Below are 24,950 nucleotides of genomic sequence, written 5' to 3'. Positions count from 1 at the left end.
ACAACATAGTAGCTACTTAATGGGAGGAGATGGAATTTCTAAACTATATTTGCTGCATATTTGGATGAGCATCTACAACATTGCTCTTTGATCCTGCCTCCTTCCCTTCGCCCAAAGTACCAAAAGTAGGTACTTTTTAATGCAACCATGATTACCATGAATTCAATGATACACAAAGAATGTAACACAAAGATGTTTAAAGTAATACTCTATAAATTCTAATTCCATAAGAGAATATCCAGTCTTGGCTGAGCATCCAACAAGCCTGCTGAAACTTGGCATATAAAAAATTAATTGGCCATGAGAGTGCTGGGCCAGTTGAGCTCTGATTTCTGAATGAATTGGCAATATATCCCAAAACTAACAGTTATTGTCACTAAGAAGTATATGGATGACTTAGAAAAGGGTGAAGGCTGGAGGATCAAGAACACACTTTACATCACAGGAAACTTTAGATAAGGGGCTCATCCTCATTCAATATGTAGATGAGAACATTTAACTTTAAGAAGCCTATAATTGCAACGTGCTTTACTGTTCTCAAGAGGATATTTATTGAAGGTTGGAATATCAATCATTTGTGGCAGTAAATTCAACTTGCAGGAATGTCTGGTCAGAGGACAAGAAATGAAAGGGGAAGATCTAATTAAATCTGCCTCTTTCCACTCAGAGACTCTCAGGGTGAAATGTTACAATTTCATTCAATACATGAAATTTAAAAAATATAACTCGCGTGTTTAAGGCTTGCTCAGATTATTGAAAATCGAAGATTATTTAATCTATTTTAGGACATCTCAAAATCAAGTCTACTAAATATACTTTCAAAATTTCTGAAAGTCCCAGGTTACCATACTGAATTATCCTTACTTATATGCTTGTTTACAAGTTAAAGGTTTTGAGTCAAGTCTAGTCTTTGCAAAAGCTTTAAATCAAGTTCTATGTATATTTTTGATTATTTTCTCTTTAATAAAACTTTCTACTGTTTTACTAAGAATGGATATAAAGCTTAACCAGACTAAAATTTGATCCATTCTCACTCCTTAATTCTTTAAAAAAATAGAACTACATTGTCTGCCTCCCCCATTTCTTGACTATAGATGAGTTGCATATTTTTATTAGAAAATGAATACTTTCATGTTTTTAAGAAGATATAGGTAGATAACTAAACTTGGTTATACATGTATGTTTTCTTTTTCAGGCTTATAACTTTATTTCTAGCTCTTTATTTCTGGTCACCTATTTGCGCAATTCTCCTCCTAAATAAGCTCGGTCAGATGACGTGGTCTATTTTGTCAACCACAAAGACAGATGCAAAATGAAGCAGATCAAAAGTCATTAACCAATGACTTTTATTTTTAACAGCTGTTCTTCAGATGGTCTTACTCTTTTCTAGCAGCTGCCATTATTACTTACCTTTCTGCATTCTTTTATTTATTTATTTTTGCCCATCCTCTTAACACCCTTCAGCATTTGGTCAATCATAATCCCAGGGCTCTGAAAATACTATTCTGTTTCAAGCCAGAGGACAAACAAGGGAACTGAATCATGCTGAGCTCACAAGATCTGGGTATCACCTTAAGAAGGGTGAAATGAGATAAGCTCAGAGGTATGGGCAACTGTCATTTACTACTTTAACTATGTAATAGATAATAAACAACTGCCAAATATATAGCAAAATCTTCTGTGATATGTCATGAATCTGCCCTCTCTATCCAAAAATATATAGTATGACTTTCTGCCATTCTGCACTATGCTGAAAAATATACTCAACATTATGAAAAAAAACCCACTAATAATGACAATGAACACTAATAAAACATGCACCCCTCAACACATAGCAGTACTATTTTCTTTGCATCATAGAGCTACCCAAGACTGTGGGCACTCCAAGGACAGCCCAACTAAAGGTTGCCAATCCTAACACTAACAGTAAAGCCACTCTGTTCTTTTTAAAAAATAGAAAATTGTCCTACATAAACCACACAGAAATGAGAATTGGCAAACTGGTTATACTCTCAGTGCAAAGCAGATGCAGAACGAATATGAGTGTAGAAAACGTTAAGATCTGACCCTACTTTCTAAGGATGCTGTCAATCAGTCAACAGGAACTAAGAGGACCAAATAAAATCTAAATAGCTTATCTAATACAGTGTTTCTCAAGCTTGGCTACTTGAAGATGTGTGGGTGTCACTCCCAGATTTCCCCAGCCACAGTGGGTATTTCCCCACTGGCTGGGGAATTCTGAGAGTTGAAGTCCACACATCTTCAGGCCAAGGTTGAAAAAACATTGTTGTAAAAAGTACAAGAAGTGACAGAATGAAGGACCTCTGACCTGTCTAGTTAACAGTCTTTTCTCACAATTGCTCTGGTCTATCTAGTCAACATCTTTTCTCACAATTGCCCTAGTCACTTCCCATCTTGACTATTGCAATGCGCTCTACATGGGGCTGCCCTTGAAGAACATCCAGAAGATCCAGTTGATGCAAAATGCAGCGGCCTGTATGATTTTGTGCAGACTCCGGTGTACACATGTGTCACCTCTCCTGCAGGAGCTGCATTGGCTGCCAAATTGCTTCTAGGTGCAATTCAAGGTGCTGGTTTTCACCTTTAAAGCCCTTAATGGCTTGGGATCAGGTTATCTGAGGGACCGTCTCTTGCCGGTCACATCTACCCAACACATCAGAGTGGGTAGGCAGGGAATGTTGCAGGTCCTATCCCCTAGGGAGATACACCTGGTGAGACCCAGAAAAAGAACCTTCTCTGTGGTGGCTCCCTCTCTCTGGAACATCATTCCCCCAGAGATTAGAATGCCCCCCACTCTAACACTCTTCCGGAAGGCACTGAAGACCTGGTTCTGCCAGCGGGCTTGGGGAACCCAGAGTGGGATGGAGCCCATTAAATGGCTTGTGTGATTTGCTGTCACCAGGGTTGGGGTGAGGGATGATTTTATTTTATTATAATAATTTATTTGATTCTTTTTTATTAGTTTTATTGTTTTAAATGAGGTTTTATATTCTGTAAGCCGCCTTGAGTCGCCATGTGTGAATAGGTGGCAATATAAATTCAATAAATTAAATTAAATTAAAGAAACCAAGAGCACAATTTGTCTCCTAGCAGACTGCTTTCAGAGGCAGCTATACTGCCTTCAAGGCCAACAGCTATAGATTGTCCAAACCTTTTTTAGAAGCCAACCAAACTGGTAGCCAACACTATGTCTTGCGGGAGACAGCTTCCAAACACACTTGATTGGGTGACTGTAAATATAAATTATGTTATTTACCTTTTGGCCAAGCTGTTGATTCTCATTTTGTAGTTCTACAAATTTGAGGTTATTCTCTTCAGTGACTACAGATGCATCTCTTAGCTCCTGGATGATATTTTGCAGGCTCTGGTTATCCTTCTCAAGTTTCAAGATACGACTTGATGCGCATTCATTCAACTCAAAGACAAAAGATTTCCTTGCTGTTGAAATACAATATCCAGAATGCCCAACTATAAACACATTTGCAAACATGGATCCATTTCCAGCTATTTCTTAATCTGTTGATCAGAACGGACTAATTTATTTAAATAAAATATTTTTAATTTATATTACATAATTTTAATTTATCTAAATAATGTCCATTTAAAAATAGGGGGTTAAGGTACACCCTAGCTAGTGTTATTTTATTAAAATGTCATTCTATACAACTAATAAAAATAATCACTTTTAAATCCATTAACATGGAGTTAAAGGGAAATCCAGTTTAATAGAGAGTATCTCATTCTGCATAATGGATTATTCTGCAAAATGAAGTAAAATAAGTCATTTTTAAAAATGAGAAAGGAAAGAAAGAATATCTCATAAGAATGGAACGCAGAATTACTTTTGATTATTTTGCAATATATGAACCCAAGTTCACTATAGGAATTCTTAGTTTTTCCCATTAATTCTGAATTAACGTACAAAAATCAAACACATATGATATTAGGAGTAGAAAACTGATTTGTCGTACTTACTATCCGAGAGATCTGTATTCTTTGACAGTTGTTCCAGTTCCTTGCCGAGGTGGACTGACTCATTCATACTTTGTTTCTGTGCAATTTCTAGCACCATATTTTCTTCCAAAAGCTCTTCAATTCTCTTTTTGTCAGTATCCCTGTCCTAATGGAGGACAAGGCACATAGCTTTATAATCTACCTTGGATGATGGACAAAGAAAGCTATGCAGCAAAGGCAATATTTACAATTTCTTCAACCTAAATAGGGGGCTGAAGTTTATCCTGACCAAGATATCAATGTTCATTCCCCACCAGTTTGACAGAAGAACATCTAGTGCACAGTATGAAAATATCTAAAATTATGGCTCTAAAATCACCTTTTGTCTGGCTTTTCTTAATGGAAGATGAATTTGCTGTGTAAATATCAGCAGAACTAATCTAATATACATAAGAATAAAAAGGAAAGATAATGATAAAACTCAAATGTACATTAAAGGATACCAATGCCTATATTAGTGATGAATCACAAACTGAGTAGATCAGTCAATTATTCCTATGTTTTAAAACAATGCTTCTCTTAACCAGAATAGAAGAAAACTGCCATAAATTGTACATAAAATTTGCTTTAGCCAGCATCCCACTTCCCATTTTGGTCAATTAGAGAGCTCACAAAGAAAGTATGAAGCAAAATGTAATATAACTTTTAATCATTTGCCTCCTATATTTCTATCATATTGCTTCAGAACACTGAGCCTCCATAGCTTCTTACACACTCATTCTGCCTTCTCACACCTCCTAAGCTTAATGTATTTTGGAAACTATTTTGTCTAACATGAGCATTCTGAGAATAAGGCTTTGATTATGGGCTGGAATTGGGATGTATGAGAAATATTTTATGCATTCGGAAAGATTTCGCTTGCCACAAAGACTGCAGTCTGGTGAGACCTTAATCCTAAATGTGGCAATTAAACATTTAGTTTCTTCTATGAAATATGTATTACCGTTAAAATATACAAACTTAACACATTAATATAACTTCATACTTTCAAGCTAGTGTCAATTTGATTCTCAGTATTTTCAAAAAATACTGCACTGTTTCAAAGAGTGTTTTTGGTATGAGGTCGCTGTTCAGTCACCTGAAAACTAATTAGCTTGAAAAGAAATTCCACCAATGTTTAAAAATATCACACTGTACCAGTTCTATGTCATGAAGTTTGGATTTCAATTGCAAATTTTCTTTTTCAATCTCATGTAATTTATCACCACGAGCTCTTGCTATCATCAATTGCTCTTCCAACATTGTCTTTGTTTCAATTAATACGATGTTGTCTTCTCTAAGCTCCTGCAATTTAAAAAAAAAATCACAAATCACTGAATGATTTAACCAGGGTTTCAAACACCATCCAATTTTAATAATATCAGTTTAATATCAGCATCAATAGCATACCATGAAATATTTTTCTGTAGGCAATGGATGACTTAGAAAAATAATGTTGCATCTATAGAATTCTTCAATTATTGAGCTCAAAGTTAGAATTTAGCTAGATTGGCAAAAATATTATTTGAAAGCTAGAATGTAAAAGTAATTTTCATGTGCATTTTCCTACAAGAATGGAATCATCCCCTACATTCCTATGAAAATAATTAAAAGGATGAAATACAATTGTGCCTGATGAAACACTAGCAACTGCTTCTAGGTGAGATGGGCAGCAAACAAATGAAATAAGTAAACAAACAAACAACACATCTCAAAAATGATCTCAGGGTCCTGTTGCCAATTAACAGTTGCAATTAGCAGTTGTAGATAAGATGACAGGATGCAATGATGGACTACTTATTACTTCTTCCTCTATGCAGATAAAAAGTTTTAATCTCTTAATCAATTTGAAAGCAAAGAAACAGTCAGCACTTTACTAAACAGCATGAGTTGATGAATTCTAAGAGAGTCAGGGAGAAAAGAGGTACTCCAACTAGATTCTGTTTCTGCAGCTCTTCTTCTTAAATGTCTGAGAAAGCTGCACAATAAGCTGGGATTACACAGCAGGCAGTTTAGCCATTCCACAGAAAAGAACATTAAAAGAAAGCAAAGTTGTATTCTTACTTGCAACTCTGAACAAAGCTTTATTAAATGGTTCTGCTTTTGGAATAACAGGTTCTTCTTAAGAAATTAATTTTATACTAATATTCAGGGTCATTACTTTTTGATGACAGCTTGGCTGATATAAATTTTTTTTTCAGAAAAAACCAGCAGTGTTTGCTCAAAACACAAAGCCATACTTTTGATCAGTCTAATTTACTAGTAAATAGCAATATTTTGGAGAACTCTCCTGATCACTTGGAATTGGTTCCTCCTTTGCTGGGCATGGGTAAACTTAAAAACAGAAATGTAGAGCATTACACTGAACTTCTGAGATCTGAACTTCTTCAAAAATGAAAATCTGAGGGCAGATTTTGGAGTTAGCATATGGAGGTTGATTTCCTAGAAAAGTGACACACCAGAATCTGAATATGAGTATTTCCAGGAGCAACTGGGCACTATACAGCCCAGGTAGAGTGATCAGATGGAATGCATGAGCATGCTGTCGATTACCAGAATCATTAACCATCTGGACTTAAGGCAAGCACAGATTCCAAATCTAACAGTGAGCTGTCACCTATGGCCAGGTCTTTTGCTAGAGAGGAAGAGTGTCATTAGTTTTAAGTAACTTGGGCTGGAGTGTTAATTGTATTCATACTCTTCTACCAGTGTCTTCTGCTACAGAGAAGAGAAAGCTTCAGGTGGACTTATATTTATAGGCTGGCAAAGGGGGCTGGAATGATATATTCCCTTTCAGGTTTCTCAAAAACTTTATCAAGGACAGGATACAATTAAGAATATAGGGTGACCAGCTCTCAGGTGGTGTCTTCAATCAGAGAAAGGATAGGTCATAACCACCTTTTATATGGGACCGTGGCCATCAAATTGTCCAAAGGCTGCTAAAAGAAATATGTTGTTATCATTGTATGACGCCATTAGGTAGCAAGTGCTCATCTAAAGAACTACAGAATATAATATATATCAGATTAAATTAGCAATAAATGCCAAATTTCCCATTCTTGCTATACCCCCAACTTGCCTCCATCCGTGCTTTGTAGAAATCCACGTCGTGAAGCTTTTCTTTACATCGGACCAGCTCCATCTCAAGCCTCTCCACTCTGTTTGCTTTCTCCCTTAAGGAATCTAACTCATCCCTGTAGGCTCGAGCAGAGCGGGCATCTGCCATGAGGTTAATATTCTGAACAAAGTAAAATCAGTACAGCAAACTTTTGAAATGACTTATTAACAAAAAAGGAAACACCATAAGGAGAGCAAGACTAAGAAACAATACTATTTTCAGTATGCACAAGTTGTTGTGTTGCATGCCTATTCATTCCCACAAAACAAAGATAAGTGTATGCCAGAAATTATGAAATTTGTGGGTTATTACTATGCCCAGTAATTCTTAGCAACTAACACAACGATAAATGACCTGAAATTGCCAATTGATCTGCAAATTCAGATCTCTCCATTCATTAAGTTTGAATTCCTTAAATACACTAAGAAGGGTTTCTTGTCCTGTTAAAAGATAACCAGCCCCAAAACTGGATGTGAATGTATGTATGTATCACTTTAAGATCAATACATATTAATAGCTGTTCTTTATAATTTAATAGATATCATTACCTCCTGCTTTATTTTCTGTAGTTCCAGGACTAGCTGATCTACTTCATGTCTGGTGTCAACAAGCTGCTCTGATTTTTCTTCCCTGAGGATTTCATACAAGTTCATTAGTACCTCTTCTGCCAAATGTGGAAATCACTGAAGTTCAGCAAGAGGAACATAAAAGAGTTCAAGTTTTCTTGTCATTAAATCCACAAAATCAGCAATGACCATAGACCAATGAAAAAGAGGCCACAATTATTAGAAAGTGGAGAAAAGGCAAAGGCATCACAATGATACTGAACAGTGGGTTTCAGCAAGTTCTTCTGAAAGAAAATACAGATGTCACATGGCTGCCATTTGCAACCTCCTGCAAGCTTCCGCGTTGATTTTGCTATTCTGAAGCCGGCACAGAAAACTGCAAATGGTGATCATGTGGCCATGGGGACATTGCAATGGCAAGAATTCTCAGGACAGGTTTTAAGTGGCACTCATTCAGTGCTGTCACAAATTTGAATGGTTGCGGAACACTTAATAGTCATTAAGCGAGGACCTCCTGTATTTACATCTGCTCACATTTCTAAGTGTGTACAGGTAGTCCTCAAGTTACAACCACAATGGAGCCCAAATTTATGTTGTTAAGTGAGAAATTTGTTAAGTGTGTTTGCTCCATTTTACGACTTTTCTCGCCTCATTTGTTAAGTGCATCACTGCAGTTCTTAAATTAAGTTTTTAAGTGACTCTGGCTTCCCCTTTTGCTTGTCAAAAGGTCGCAAAAGGAGATCACATGACTCTGGGACATTGCAACCATCATAAATGTGAGTCAGTTGCAATATAAGTGTGAAAAATGATCCAAAGTCACTTTTTTCAGTGCCGTTAACTTTGAACAGTCACTAAATGAACTGTTGTAAGTCATTGTTGAACTTTCTGCTAATTCTTTACACAAACTGTTAAGAATGGCTAGTGTATGGATGAAATGGCTAGTGTATAGATGCACAAGTAGGAGGGAGAGAGAAATGAACCAACCCTACAATGTTTTGTTCTTTATGGTGTCCTATCCTGGAATGATATTATAAATGAAGAACTATCAGGACAGACCAAAGTGCTGAGTTCTGCATTACTACTCACAGCTCCTGCCTGATCCTCCTTAGTTTGGCTTTTACATCTGCAAGCTCCACGGACAAATGCTGCTTATCCTCATTGGAGAGACGGCTGGCAAGATTTGGGGAAGAAGCTGGACTTGATGTTTTTAGAGGACTCAACGGCTGTTGGGACTGCAGGTAATCTCTGTCTTGAGTGAGATCTACAATCAACTGGAAGGAAAATAATGAAAACTAAAAGTTATGAGGAAAAACTGCATCATATATGTATATATTCGTAGAAGGAGATGATTTATGAAAAGAAAATGGCAAATATAAAAAATTGTTGTGAGACAAATACAAGAGGTTACAGCAAGCTTAATTGAACTCTTAACAAAACAGACCCAAGATGCTGGATTTATTTAACATGTGTTCCTTCACGGAGCTACAACAAAGAGTCATATCTTCATCTTGAGGAATTTGTAATCCAAATCTGACATGAATTTATGGGAGGAAAAGAAGGCAGTAAGATTACAGGAAAGTAAGATGCTTTCAATTCAGTTACATAGACTTTAAGATTTTTCTTCTTAAAATATATGAGGAAATACAAGACTCATATAGGTTTTACTCTTTTAAAAGAAAAATATTGACTCAACTGAACATTTCAGGATAGGGGGCCAGCTGTCTTTCCCTAATATCGTGAACCAGTGCATATTGTGCCTCAATACCTCTACGGGCAGCAATGTATACAGGCACATAATTATCCATAAAAGACCATGCAAACTTATTTCTAGATTGAAGCATTTTCCATGCAGAAAACTAATTAGGAATGTTGAAATGGTCATTAGAGATGGCTGCTACCCAATTTGAGAATTATGATGTCACCATTTCCTTCTAGTTTCTTCAATTATTTACAGATTTAAAAGTCCTAATCTCAGTTTGGGATCTTAGGAATTGCCTATTTCTATTATTTTCCTTTCCACTATTCTAACATGCATTACTGAAATGTACAGTGCTTCCTTATAAGGGCATATATGTTAGTGAAAACTTAAGTATATCTGAAGCACGCTTTTAACAAAAACAGTATGGAAATAATCTTAGGATATACTGACAATAGCATGGGGCAATGGCTTTAAAAACATTTAAAAAGTTATTTTCTGATATACCAATGTAAACTCATCCTTTCCTTATTATCTTTCAATCAGAACAGAGCTGGAAGGGACCTTGGAGGTCTTCTAGTCCAACCCCGTTCAAGCAGGAGATCCTGTACCAGGATTCTTGGTATAGGAGCTCCTACTCCTATAGGATCCCCTGTATAGGATCCTCCTGCTCAAGCAGGAGATCAAGAGGCTCTAGTGAACCTTCTGCAAGAAAGAGTACAGTGGGGAGCAAAAATCCCAAAAAATGCCTATATTTTGTATCTTAACTTGCATAACTTATTCCCAAGTACTTTTTTGTCCATGAAATTCAGATTCCACCAAATGACTCCAACTAGAAGAAAACTGCAAGGGGAAGAAGACAGACGGAGGGGAAGTAAAATAAGAAAGAACAACTGTTGTGTGTTTCTCATCAACACAATATTTTGCTATTACACTTAGTCTTCCCACACATCTCCATTTCCTGTATCATCACCACCGGCCCATATGTGGAAGACAGGCCTCCTTTAGTCACATTAAGTCACACAGTCACATTTAGTTTCATTCCTAATGTGAGACCATCTTGCAGAAAACAGGAAGGTTTTTAAAAGAGCTGATATCAAAGGCAAAGATTCTTGTGTCTCAATGCACAGATAAAAAATGGTGAGTGAAAATAAGTTAGGGAAGCCTTTTATTATACAGAATAAGTGCTAAATTTAAGGAACGTACAGAATGGCTCAAATGCAGGAGAGTAAACAATGCAAAATCCTCCTAAACCAGGTGCCAACCAGGAGTCAGAGTTAACTTAAAGGAATCTTTAATTTTACCAGATTTTAACTTCTTAATGTTAATATTTGTAAGCAGGCCAAAAGAATACTACTACCTATTTTATATTAATTTTGAGAAAAATAAAGAGAAAAAAATAAAAGTGTGTCTTATAAAATAAAATTTTATTTTATAAAAAGCTCATATTTGAGAAACAATGAAACAATCCAATATGAGAGTACAGTGTTAAGAGAAAATTAAAGTCCAAAAGATGCCAGCATATTAATACATACCTCAGTGCACTCATCTCTCTCATCAATCAGCCTCTTAAGGTGAAAAACCATATTTCTGGAAAGAGACTCTAGTTCTTCTGGAGCCATAGCTGGTAACTCTAACCACTGCAAGTCAAATACATTCTCTTGATTATGGGTTACCTGAAAGTACGAAGGGTAGAAAGCCATGAACATTTGTTTATTGTTAGGTATGAATAATAGATGATTCAGCCAACAAGTCTGATCCTGGCCTTGATATAATAAATGAACAATAGACCAAACTGCACAGATTTGTTAGCCACACCCACTAGCATAAGAAGCTTGCCTAAGAAATTGTACCAGACCATAGTCTGCTGTTTAGCAACCCACTTTTAATGATGGAAAGACTTATTAAGATTTTTTTTCACCATGGTCTTTTCTCTTGGCTTATTCTATTTTTGCAAACCCATCTGCACGTGTTATCCCTGCCCAGACTGTCACGCTTAAATTGCAATGTACACACTGTTCTCATAGTGATGTTTAAGAATGCCAACTAAGTAAATTAGATTCTAATAACTTTTCAGTATAATTTACGATAAATGGTTGTAATACTTCTTTATGCCAATAGGAATACTTTTATTTTGATTTATCAAATTATTCTTCCTAAACCCGATCACTTTGACTTCCAACAGCAGGAAACAATAGCTGAGGAGGCTTCGGATGAGGAAATGAGGAGACTGGAGAAGGATACCCAAAATGTTGGCAAATCCAAGTTACCAGGCAAACTGCTCTTGCTTTTGGTAGTTGTAGGCAATAAATGAAATCCTTTGCTATCATATGTGCATTATTTTAGTGAAAATACATTGTATTTATTCTAAGGCTATAAAAATTGGAAATCCAGGATTTTAGCACAGCTAATAAAACAGTCGAAATGGATGTGTTAATAACCAGTGGTCAAAATAAATAAAATTTGCATTATGAAATTAAATATAGCTGTAGTTTTGGAATAGTTATTTAAAAATCAAAGAGCAATTTAAAAAAAATAAAAATAATGAACTTTTGCAGTAAGGCCTTATTTCTTCATCCACGCAATGTGGTAAATATTTAAAAAATCAACATACTGATGCAAACAACATTAATCATCAATTTAATATTGTGATATTGCTGATGTGTTGAATTTAGACTAGGAGACTGAGGTTTAAATTTCCACTTCAGTAGTGGGCTGATTGGGTGACTCTGAGCCAGTCACTCTCTTTCTCAAACCAGCTTGAGTTGTTGTGGGGTTGATAAAATGAGGGGAAACACCCCCGCCCCATGTACCCTGCCTGGAGTTCTCAAGAGAAAAGCTGAATATAAATACAATAATGAGAATTACAGGACAAGAATACTTTCAGTCCTGTGACTGAAAAAATGTGGTTGTATTATATAACCCTGAAGAATAGCTAAATGTTGGTGAAGCAACATTCAGGTGGAAAGATCATATATAACTATGATGGCGAATCTATGACATGCATGCCGTTGCCCCAGTTCGGCTCCGCCGCACATGCGCACGCACCTCCCGCTGGCCAGCTGGTCTTTGGGTCTCTGCCACACATGTGCTGGGGGTGGGCCACGTGCGGGGGCCCCATGCACATGTGTGGGAGGGCAGGACGTGCATGTACAGGAGGGTGGGGCACGTGCACGGGGCGCACACATGCATGAGGGTGGGGCACTGTGCAGGGGGCACACACACTTTGCATTTTGGGGGTTTGGGCACGCTTTGGGCACTTGGTCCAGAAAAGGTTAGCCATCACTGATATATACCATTACCCTTGGTGTTGTTATTCAGTCTCCTGACATTTTTTTAAAAAGGATGTTGTTGGGTATGAACTGAATTGTAGCAATAGAACAATTAACTGCTAGGTTAGGTTAGAAAAAAGGAGAAAAATGGAGAAAATGCATAATCTGGACAACAGAAAGGTTTTATTATAAAACATTATTAGAACTTTAAGGTAATTAGAATGTCACCTCCTGGATATGTGAAACAATTGCGGCTTGAGTTTCAATATCTAGCTGCTTTATTCTTTCAATGAATTCTTCTTTTCTTTCACACTGTAAGCAAACAAATAATAATAATGAATGCATCCTACACAGGTTTATCAGGTTCACAAATACAAAGCACTTTTACTATTCTGAATATTTAGAAGTTCAATGATATATTAATGTAACAACTAGGGAGGGGTAAGAAATTTCATCACCATTTAGAAAGTTTGTGTCAAGTATAATTTAAGTAGTTAATAAATTATTTCCAACTGCTGAAATCCTAACCATGTAACAAAAAGGTTGACCTTAAATTCTGGTTCCCATAGTTATTTTAGCAGAATTGTGTGTTCACTTTATACAACCTTTCCAATAACAGTTAATCTATTCTTCTTGTGCATAACCGTTATGGCTTTTGCCAATTTCACATGGGACTGAATAATTGGAAATAAAATATAACTCAACTGAATGAATGTTTAAATCTGATAAATGCTGCTAAGAGCATCTGAATACTTAAAACATCAAATTTACCCTGCAGGTGTTTGAAGTATAATTCTCAGCTTTCATAACATAAACTCAGAAATTGGAACATAAGGTGTTTCTTCTGAAATTTCAACATATATATGAGAGTTGTTAAAATAGTCATTGTTTACATTTGAATACTAATATATGTAAAATTTTATATACTGACTGAAATGTATGCATACTGTGTGAAATAAGCCAGTGAATACGTAAGATCTCTACTAGTATTTTACTAGCACATGCTACTGCAATATAATGGACACAAAAATCTAATTTCAAAATTCTGTACAGCTATGAGCTTCAATGTGATTTTAACATTAATGGACAAGATAAAATGAATTTTTAGTTTTAATTCTCTATTACAACTATGTGGTACTTTGATTTGGCCTCCAAAAGGTGTTTGGTATGAATGTTGCATCAGTCTAAAACATCATAAAACTGTTGCTGTGAGCAGTATCTTTTGAAAATAAACTCTTTAAGATGTTACACAGACTTATTTCCTTCTATTATTTTTTGAGTAAACACAAAGTGTAGTTTACATTATAACAGCAGTAACCTTCTATTTAATTATAGGATGGGGAAAACCAACTATCGTATTTTTAACTCTAAAATGCTTATGTCAATTTAGTTCAAATTATCTAAACTTGAAAAAAAAGTTTTTCTATATTATGTACTTTGTACCACTATGGATTTTCTTTTACATAAGCAAGTTACTAGGATGGAAGAGGTTATAGAAAATGATTTGCTTTGGTTTGATATTTTATTTCACCTGATAAATTATTTTTTACCAAATTGTATCAAAAATGAGCAATTTTTATTTCTTTTGGTGAATCAACAGCATTGAGAAGGAGTCAGACTGTAAGTATTCTGTTATCAAAGTTACCATGCAGTTGTTATATAGCCTAATTTGGAGGTGTATATATACCTCATGACACAATTACTCAGTTATACTTCTACTCAGACCCAGACTGTTGGGGGCAATATGCTAACATTTGTAAACCACTCAGAGTGTGTATAAAGCACTGTGGAGCAATATAAATCGAAATGCTATTGCTATTACTAGTGCTATTTTTCCAGTTTTTTTAAAATTGTGTTGTAACCTATAATCTCTATAAACAAATTGTGTTGGAATTATAATTATTTCCAATCTGCCTTTTTCCAAAGTGATTCCTGATGGTTTACAATACAAATCAAAGCACAGAGTCCAATAATTAAAACACAATTAAAAATACCAAATTAATAGCAATGCCCTGTACCCCCTAATCTCAGTGGCAATTATAATATCCTAAATGCACTCTCAAGCAGAATTATCTTCATGGCTTTTCTAAATTACAATCAATCAATATTTTATTATGATTAAAATTATGATTAGAATTAAAAATTTAAACATTAAAATATAATAGAATAGAACAAAGCATAATATATTATATTATGTATATTATAGTTAATGGTGAGATCATCAATGGGCAGCCAAAGTCTTCCTTATTTTACATAGAGAATAGCAGTATTTAGCTACGCTTAAGGAAACTGAAAATTAGAACTGTGAAGCCTGCTCTCAAAATGTTTAAATATTAAAGGGCAAGACTTTTTTTTTTCTTTAAAGCTAGCCATCACTAGTCACTCACTGCAGCATGACTAAAAATCGTGCTTTTTGTTTATATTTTTATTTTTGAGATTTTATGACAGCTTTATTATCTTGGATTGTAAACTGGCTATGGAGATTCTTAATCATCCAAGTCATAGTTGTCTCAAAGATGGCGGATAGTGTGTGTGTTTATGTGGGGGGAAATGAAAGGCTTAGTTCTGACCGTAATCCTTCCATCCCTCCAACCATTAATCAGAATTGATGAAGCTTCTTGGAGGAGAAGTGAAATGTCTTCTTCCTCAAGGAAAAAACATTTCTTCCTCAAGGAAAAAAACACACAGTACAGTTGCCTTTTGGGGGAAAAAGCCTCCTTTGAGATGATTGCAAACTGTGTTTAACCAAATATGGCTTACAGCCTCATATAATTCTTAAGAAAATAATTCAAATGAATTAATAGCAATCAAAACCAAACTTACCTGTACAGCACAACCCAATACCAAAAGTAGCAGCTTCTTAATTTCATCCATACTTTTACCTAAGAAGCAAAAAATTGACCATTAATATAAAAATTATGAAGGTTTTTATTTTAAAAAGTATATCATGTACAATTTAAAATCAGTGGCAAACTGCTGTTTAGGAGACTGCAAATCCTTAAATTTGGATCACATACAAGGTGGTTTTATGTTGTATTTTTATATTTCTGATAGAGAATATAAACTGCTTATAATTTGAAATTATAACTGTAGATCTCATAACTGCCCTAAGTTATATAACTGAGTTTTAGAACAATGTATAATGTTATAAATGGAATTGGATTTAGTATGATTAAAAGGCTGGAAATAATTCATTATGATCCATACTAATTGAATTACAGCATACAGAACATCTTTTAATCTAACAAACATCTAATTTAAGTGTTATTTGTTAAATATTTCTTTGTTAAATTTAGTTTATGTAGAATTATAAATAAATGTGTCTTTCCCAAGCTATAGACTCTGTAAATTGACCTACTCTAGGGGAACAATGTGTTACTCTTTCATGTCTAGTTTTGCATGACTGAAATTCATCCTCCTTGTTCCAGTCGAGCTAATACAATCACATGCTCCCTGAAATAATCGTGCCTATTAAATGCTCCTGGGAGATAGCGGGAGGAGGCTGAAGTCATTGAGTAACAGACCTTTATAAGATGGGACTGGGTGTACATGTAATGACAATTCTTCTATTTCCCTCTAGGTCACCTTAAAAAGAAAACTAGAAGCTAGCTACTATTTCAACATTTACCCTTTCACTTGTTTTAGAAAAGGTAGCTGTTTTTATTTTTAGCTTTCTCTACTAAACACTGAATAGATGGGCATGATGGGGACAAAGATGAAATACCCTCATCTGACATAGAATTAATGGGTACCATGTATCCATTGTGGCTTGATGTTTCACTCTGGAAAAATCTATTGCCTCTAAAAATGATTACTCACTGTGTCTGCCTGCTCTCTCTCTCTCTCTTCCTCCCTCCCTCCCTCTCCCACCCACAATGTATTTTTTTCTTTATTAACTTCAAATATATATTTAGGAAAAACTAGATAATTCCTTCCAGACATCATTCTGGCATTACAACTGTAATAGTTAGCAGGTTTGTAAGGAGACTGTGAAAGAGAAACTTGGGTTAACAGATTCAACAAATTATGTCATTATTTAAATGAGGATTCTGACTGTAAATTTCAAAAAAGCAAGCAATCATTCATGTCCTTTGAATAGTGTTGAAGTAATTCTTCAGCATTTACATTCTATATGAAAAGGGTAGCACACATTTTGATTATGCTTTCCATTAATAATTTATTCAGCAGCATTATATACATTATCTCTTAGGTCCTTCCTTCTTTGCTTACATCTCTGCTTCACAAACTCCCAGGCTTTTAACTATATATGAATCAAGGTCCAGTTTACACATCTGATGAAGTAAAAACTATCTTCCCTGCAAAAATGGATTGCCACAATGGATTGTAAACTGAAGGGACCACAGAATGCTCCATCTTTTAAATTTGAAGAATGGGGTCTCCTACAAGACCATCACTGCTTTAAAAATTAACTCAGTGCCATTTTCCTTTTCCAAAAATTCCAAGGCAGCTGCTTTCACACTAGCTAACTAGGTAATTAAAATGGAGGGATTTGTAGTACAACCATCTGCTCCCCACAATGGGCTAAGGTCTTTAGATCTTTAGGGAATAAAATCTAGTCTAGAAGCTTTTCTATAGTATAAGACCAGAGAAGGGCCCCCATTCTCACAGTGTGAGAAATAGGGTAGAAACAGATGGTAAGATTTTGTGGGAGGCAGCAAAGAGATTACAGCACAACACAAAGATAAAATGACAAAGAAATAAGATTAGGAGAATAAAGAAGAAATGGTTGGAAACACTGATTTAAAGTTAAGACATTCGATGCACTCAAGATTACTGGGTGAAAGGTTTATTTTCATAGAAATTATGGATTGAATAGGCTTAAACCTGTTTTAAAAAAGGAATGAAAAATCCAATATTTACTTGATTAATTTCCTCATTCTTCAACATCTTATATGCTACTCGACAACAAACGGTGGTAAATTTGAATGATATAAGGAGGATCTGTCAATTTATTGAGTGTGGTCTGATAGATGACATTATTATAAACATAATTCAATTAGTGTTGCCAAAATGAATTGAAATGCTTTACCAATAAATGTTCAATGCTTTGCCTTCTATATCAATCAAACCACAACTCCTTTTGCCGATATCGTCAGTGCTATCAACTGAAGTAGTTGATCTATCCTGCTCTAGGACAAATCAGTCTTGTTGCAGCGCTTTTCTCTGCATCACTTCTCAGCAATAGTTCAAAATAATCCGTTAGTTTAGCATGGAGACTGTAACTTCTGAGTTGTTATATACTGGAAAGCATTTTGTGGCACCTCTGTAGCCAAACAAATTACTAGCAAAGGCTCAAGAGAAATGCAGGCTACATGTCAATAAAGAAAAACTGGCTAAGATGCCACTTTAGGAAGGCTCTTTGTAGTGTATTACCACTGCACAAAGCATTTGAAAAGGTGCTTTGCAACACGTAGGAATATAAACGAAGTGTCTTGTTCAAATCATTAAAGCAGCCACATCTTATGGCAAGGCTGTTTCAAAAGCTTTACCTGGCTATCTCTATATGCCAAGTTTTATCAAAGATGAAGCTAATTCTATAACCCAAAGCACCCCTTTCACATCCTCCACAGAAGATGAGAAACACAAAATATGAAAGAAACAAGTTGGTTTAAAATAAATATAAGAGTGCATGTTTCATTTTCCATCAAGCTGACATGTTAAAACATTTACAATATTTCATTCTAATAAAACAAACTTTCCTCGGGGTGAAATCTTTTTGAGTATAAAAAATACTAGATTTTGACCATTTTTTTAAAAAAAGAATCTGCTCTTGTTTTTAACAAACCACTTGAGCAATTGATATTATAGACTTGAGCATGCTCCAATGATCTGGTCCACACAGCCAAGTTTATCTTTATGGTAAAGGGAGTTGCCTTGATTGAGACAAGTGTTGAAATTAGTCTCAAGGTGAAAGACTTTTGTTTATATATCAGCTCTATGCAAAATGAAACCTAAAAGGTTTTTTTTTGGTCTGTTCCGAAAAGATGTATTGTATGTTTGTCTGTGTTTTTTAAAAAAAAATTGCAAAAACAAACAAACAAAAAAAACGCTAAAAGGTTTTCAGAAGATTAAGAGAATTTAGAAAAATGTCTGCCTAATAGTGAAAATTAATTACAAGGGCAGATCTATAAGGCCATGGGAGAGATTGCTGATGTTCCGGCTTTATGGACTGCAGTGTGTTATCAAGATCTACAATTGCTAGAAGAGTCACCTGCACTAATGAAGAGAGTTTATAACATATATATTCTTCCTCCCTTCCTCTCTCTGTATATAAATATATGCATGTGTGTGTGTGTACACATGTATATTTATATTTGTACTAGTTTGTTAAGCTAAGGCCACTGTATAATAAGAAATAAGAAAGATTGCTGACTTGAATTTACCTTGTAGAAGTAACTCTGTGTGGATGTGGTTGTGTGTATGTACATGTTCCTGTGCATTTCCCACCATCTCACATCTATTAATACAAGTTCTTGTACGACATATGAATTACAAAGCAGAATTGAGTCCACAAGTTATGCTCAGTATTTTATTGGGCTTTAAAAATAAGTCTTAATTTCACCTTCCTAGTGGATTATTATATTGATTCACATGTTCAAAAGACTAATTATGTAATAAAATCTTCTGCATAAAACTTGACTTCTGCTAAATTCAAGGTTTCCTCTCTATGTAGTTTTCTTGGCAATTGTACAGAAGAAGAAAGACCTTGCTTTTTGAAGTCAGCCTATAATCCTAGCAATTTGTTAGCATATCCAAATAGTAACCAGGTACTATTCTGCTTAGCTCAGTCAACTAAGTGTTGGCATTACAAGGGTTGCCATTATTTTTGTATGAATATGTTGTCAGGTGAGCCATGACGCAAAATTGAATATCCAGATTAAAATTTATATCTTTCTCCTGTGGAAAAAGCAAGAGTAGAATGTCTAGTTGAAATTATGATAATAATACCTTGATGGATGAAACCTTGTGAGCCTTGTAGTTGAACCACCTCCCCATCATCAAATATTGACCAAAAATACTGCTCAGTATCCCATAGCCCATTATTAGAAAAGGTAAAATTTTACCTGAAAATGCAGAAAAGTTCTTTATGCTAATCTGTATTAGAAAACATTCCATATAGGGCTCTCTTATACCCCGCCCCCCCAGGGTAGGAATTTCTGTTGCTAAGCGATGGGGTCATTAAGTGAAGCAGTCATGTCCAACTTTATAATTTTTTTTTGCTGTGGTCAAGTAAATCACAGTATCATTAAGCAATCTGGCTTCCCCCACTGACTTTGCTTGTCAGAAGCCCCCTGGGAAGGTTGCAAATGGTGATCGCATGATCCCAGGACACTGTAGCCATTGTAAGTAGATGCTTCCTGCCAAGCACATGAATTTTGATCGCATGACTGCAGGAACATAGCCATGTTTGTAAGTGCAAGAACTGATCATAAGTCACTTTTTTCAGTGCCATCGTAACTTCAAACAATGGTTAATTAAATGGTTCATGACTACCTGCACTGTTTTCTTTGATTAGCCTAGAAAAAGTAGGCACTTATAAGTGTAATATGCCCATTACTGACAACTTAGACTACATGCTGGTATCTAAGAGTTTCCTGTTTTTCAAGCCTTGGAAAATATATCCGACACTGCAAAATCCTACAGTAAAAATACAGAAGGGCAAAAAAAAAAAAATCACCATGGTAACCTGTCTTTAGACATAGACATTCCCTCTGCTGCCTAAGCTGGCAGCAAATAGCAGGGAAGAAGAGCTGCAGCTAAAATCACAACTCTACAGTCCCTTGGTCTCATTTCTGGGATGACTGCAATAAAACAATGCTGACATACAGGAGATTACATTCTCCCCCAAATGACTCTTAGGGCACAGGTCTCTATTGTTTGACAGAAACAGTATACATGCACATACACCATTTTTAATTTGTGCCATTATTCTGCCTACCCTGTTCTTCATTGCTAAATTAATGTTAAATTATATGTAATAAAACATTTGTCAACCCCGAAGCTGACCTGACTGTGACCTTTTTGAGGCTTCAATGCTGCCACAGCTGGAGCTAAGGGATAGGGAGGGGCAAGTAGAGATAGCTGGGGTTTGTAGCCAAAACAAAATACTTTCTCTTGGGAACCAAGGACATTCCAGCAGGTGATTTGAAGGAGGGGACTGAAGTCATCTAGCAATTGGGCTGTATCCTGATTGGACCAGGGATGGGATTCAGCCATTTCAGACCATTTCGGGCGAACTGGATGCTAATTTTACATATGGTTTGCTGAACCAGTAGTTGCAAGGAATGGCTGGCCCCACCCACCCCCTCCCAGGACTCTCCACGCAGCCCATTTTGGATGCGAGGTAAGTGCAGGGCCTGCGCAGAGGCTCTGGGATGATGAAAAATGGGCCCTCCGGAAGTCCTGAAACGGGCCCATTTCTGGCCTCTGGAGCCCAGGGGAGGCAGTTTTTGCCCTCCTGGAGGCTTGAGGAAAGCCTCTGGAGCCTGGGGAGAGTGAAAATGCCCCCCCCTGCCGTGGTGTAGGAGGCCGAGTAGGCCACGCTCCCATGGCCATGCCCACCCAGCAACTGGGCAGAGAACCGGTTGCTAAAATTTTTCAACCCCACCCCTGGATTGATTGTTTTGAGAAAGTGAAAAACTTCTACTTTTAATTTAGATAAAATTAGTGGGTTTAGTGGGTTTAGAGTCGGTTTTCACTAGCTCAAACCAATATGACATATCCAATAAAACTATTCTTTGAGGAATCTACTTGCCACGGAATTTTGTTTCCTGTAGGTATGTTACTTGGAACCCTGACAACATTCATATAAAACATTTGTGTGGTTATACAGTATATAGTAAAACATTTAGTTTAAAGTAAAAGGGGTCATGATGTTACCAAGATACTTACCAGAGAGAGGATCTTTGCCAATTGTTAAAACATTTGGCAAATTCATTATGATCAGTTGCTGGAGGACTTCCTAAAAAAAATGGAAAGAAGTACAAACTTGAAAGAAATTGTCATTAAATGTCACTTGTCTAAATGACACACACAAAAAAATCTTTAACTTTGAAAAGAAATTAATCTGATCAAGGATAATGTGTGCTGAATTGAATTATGTATTAAACTGCATATGAAAATCACTTATAGTACATCTGCAAATTATTAATTTGGGGAATTGTATATAAGCATTTGTATGCTGAAATGAAATGAAATGTATTCAGCTTCTATTCCTACTTTTTGAAAAACCCTCAAAAAGGATTGTGCATCTCTTTCTATTTCATAAAGAAGCTTTATAACAACCATGTTGTTCATGGACCATGTACCACTCTCTTTGAAACAGCCACTTCTTTTCGTTGGTTCATGTAACCAATTGCTTCATTCAGGGAAACGGTTCTTTCTTTATGAAAGGGATAGGCAATTTTCTGAAGGGGTGAGAGTCACAGGAGGCCATGATATAAATGGGAATGGTTATAGTACATCAAAGGCAGAGATGGGATTTTTTTGTTTCCAGAGGAATTTGCTATCCTGCAATTTCTGTGTGCTTGACTTCTCATATTGGTAGAAAAACTCATCATTTTTGGTAAAAGTATCACTGAACTTTTTAAAACTCTTGTAAGACACTTTTTGATTTGTATTAAGACTATTTCTGGTAGTTTATTTAGAGGGAAGGCTGACACACAAAGCAAGGTGTCTATATTCTTCTTGGTTATATCCCCAAAATATGTAATTTATCAGGCTATCAAGAATGTAGGAAATGGCCAAAACTATTATATGACACCGGAAGGATGAATTTACACCTGACGTGCAGCAAAGGGTGTGCGATTTGTCAAATTCTCATGTTTTTTGTTTTGTTTTGACAGAATGAAGCAGTGGTGGGTTGCTCCCGGTTCGGTCCTGTTCTATAGAACTGGTAGTAAAACCAGCAGGAGGCTCCACCCACCCACCATGATGTTATCATGGGTGATCTGCACATGCCCAAAGTGCGTGCGCTCCCGCTGCGAACCGGTAGTAAAGGTAAGTGGAACCCACCCCTGGAGTGAAGAAAAAGAAATTGAAACCATTTTTTTCCAAAGTTGCAGTTATTTTATTCACAATATAAACTCATCTCCCCCCCCCCTTTTGTTATTCGGATTTATTCCTCTTCCTGTTATTTAGTTTGATATGAATCTTTTTTTTAAAAAAAAGAAAATCCTAATCAGGAAGCCATTATAGTAGGCATGAACAATTTAAATGGAAGAGGAAGAGACAATGACACAAGCAAAGAGCCCTATCTTCCTCCTTCCAATTTAGATATGACTTGTCAGGGTCAATCGGGGTCAGAGAGTTAAAGAAGTAACATTTGTTTAGCAGACTTTCTTCAAAGTCAGCCTCAGCTTTGTGTAAATAGGGTTAGTGGCGGGGGTGATAGAATGTTTAAATGGCCAAAGGGCAGAGTTAGCAAACAAACAGCTAGGAGAACACGTAACTCAGAGGGCATATAAGTGACTGTTCAATTTTCATTCAACTATTACGGGAATTGTAGAAACCCCACAAAATTAATGAGCCTCTTTATTAAACTTGCAGAATATCAATGCTCTACTATTTTTCTCTCAAAGTCAATGTTTGGCTAATTTCAGCATTTGGCTCACTAAGGACATTGGCACTACCAATGATTTTACTGTTACTTGAGCTAAATGGCAAACATTTTGATATTTATGGATAATTCTTGAAAAGAAGAACATTTTTCCTGCTCACAGATTCTAATGGTAATTCAACATCAATAATTAACATTCACATCTTGTTCAGCAAGGATTTCAAGAGGTACAAATTCAAGATCTAACACACATTTTAGGAATCAGATTTTATTTACCACAAGGTAATCTGCAGGCTAATTCTGCTGGCTGCCAGCAGTTCAAGTCTCACCAGGCTCAAGGTTGACTCAGCCTTCCATCCTTCCGAGGTCAGTAAAATGAGGACCCAGATTGTTGGGGACAATATGCTCTGTAAAAACTGCTTAGAGAGGGCTGTAAAGCACCGTGAAGCAGTATATAAGTCTAAGTTCTATTGCTATTATTATTAGTGGCCTTAAGCTGACAAAGCTATTATGATTCAGTATTTATAGCACAGTTGAACAATCTTGGGGTATTATGAGACGAGAGGGTTAAGGGCTGTGATGGACCTAATGCTGGGACTTTGAAGCATATGTGGGTGAGGTTTGAATATTCAATCCTAATTTAACTAGTTTAAACTAATTTAAACTAGTTTGCTAATAGAATCTCTCTACAGTTGAGATCAGCTTTAACCCATCAAGAACTCTGAAATGCAATCAGACTTTTTAAGCAAGTGCTCTTCATTTTCTCTCAGTCTTCTGGCAATCATAGCTATAGACTTTGACTCGACACACCTCTGAAGGCCCCAAACCAAATTACATGCAAAAAATAAGATTTTTTTTTTTATAATTAAAGGTGTTCTGTGATTAGGGATTTTTTTTTAAAAAAACCAGACCTTCCTTTTTCCTCCACACAGACTGTTTAAAGCCACCATGACATCTTGTACTAGCTCTGAGAGCAGAATGGAGGAAAGTGGAAAGAACATTATAGGAATTATTGACCTTTAAGTGATGCTTAAAGGTCAATAGAGGTGATTTTAAACCATAAGCAGAAAACAATAAATTAAAAATGTGAGAACTGCAATGCATTCTGGAATAATCTTCTTTGAACTATTCTGAAAAGTATTGTAAATGAACTGCATAGAACAATGCTACGAAATCTGTTTGTAGCCACTTATAAATCATTATTAAATATTTTATTATAAAATAACTGAAAAAATTGACAATAGTCAGAGAGGCAATGTGAGCTATGGGGGGGGCAAACAGAATGTTTTATTATGCAAAGTATTACAGATTTTATGATTAAGAGTAATTAATGTGATTTATGACTGCCATACTGATCCTGCTTTTCTTGCTTCTCTGTATTTAATGTTTTTAATATTTTTATATTTATGATCTTAACTGTAAACCAACCAGAGTTGTTTTTTACAGTGAGATGGGTGTTAATTTAATAAATAAATAAGATGTATAACCCTTCAGATAGCTACAACCATCCCACGAATACTTTATGCCTCCCTCCTCCCAAATCTCACTAGTGAATATTTTGTCTTTTGTGTGTCTGTCCAGTTCTTTTTGAGCAGTGATGTTCCTTGTCCCTCTGGAAAATATTTTTTTTAGTTATACTGTACATCTGGGAGCATTTTCTATAAGTGGATTTTTTATTTATGCTTGGGCACCCAGCTGTATGCTG

The 24,950-nt window shown here is 35.9% G+C and overlaps 1 protein-coding gene across 3 annotated transcripts in view; it reads right to left on the bottom strand.

Moving 5' to 3' along the window:
- Window positions 1-24,950, bottom strand: part of CCDC88C (coiled-coil and HOOK domain protein 88C) — a 95,618-nt gene that overhangs the window by 28,591 nt on the left and 42,077 nt on the right. For all 3 annotated transcript variants that reach the window (XM_034418332.3, XM_034418333.3, XM_087872932.1), the window contains exons 4-13: window positions 21,580-21,649; window positions 15,490-15,548; window positions 12,895-12,978; window positions 10,930-11,070; window positions 8,785-8,969; window positions 7,681-7,762; window positions 7,094-7,252; window positions 5,173-5,319; window positions 3,997-4,141; window positions 3,278-3,459 (exon numbers count right to left, since the gene is read on the bottom strand). In XM_034418332.3, coding sequence (XP_034274223.2) covers window positions 3,278-3,459; window positions 3,997-4,141; window positions 5,173-5,319; window positions 7,094-7,252; window positions 7,681-7,762; window positions 8,785-8,969; window positions 10,930-11,070; window positions 12,895-12,978; window positions 15,490-15,548; window positions 21,580-21,649 — 1,254 coding nt within the window. The remainder of the gene's footprint in view (window positions 1-3,277; window positions 3,460-3,996; window positions 4,142-5,172; window positions 5,320-7,093; window positions 7,253-7,680; window positions 7,763-8,784; window positions 8,970-10,929; window positions 11,071-12,894; window positions 12,979-15,489; window positions 15,549-21,579; window positions 21,650-24,950) is intronic.

This window comes from Pantherophis guttatus, chromosome 1 (assembly GCF_059756535.1).
Source record: "Pantherophis guttatus breed Tessera chromosome 1, ASM5975653v1, whole genome shotgun sequence".
In the NCBI taxonomy this organism is placed as follows: domain Eukaryota; kingdom Metazoa; phylum Chordata; class Lepidosauria; order Squamata; family Colubridae; genus Pantherophis; species Pantherophis guttatus.
This window is presented reverse-complemented; position numbering and strand designations above follow the sequence as displayed.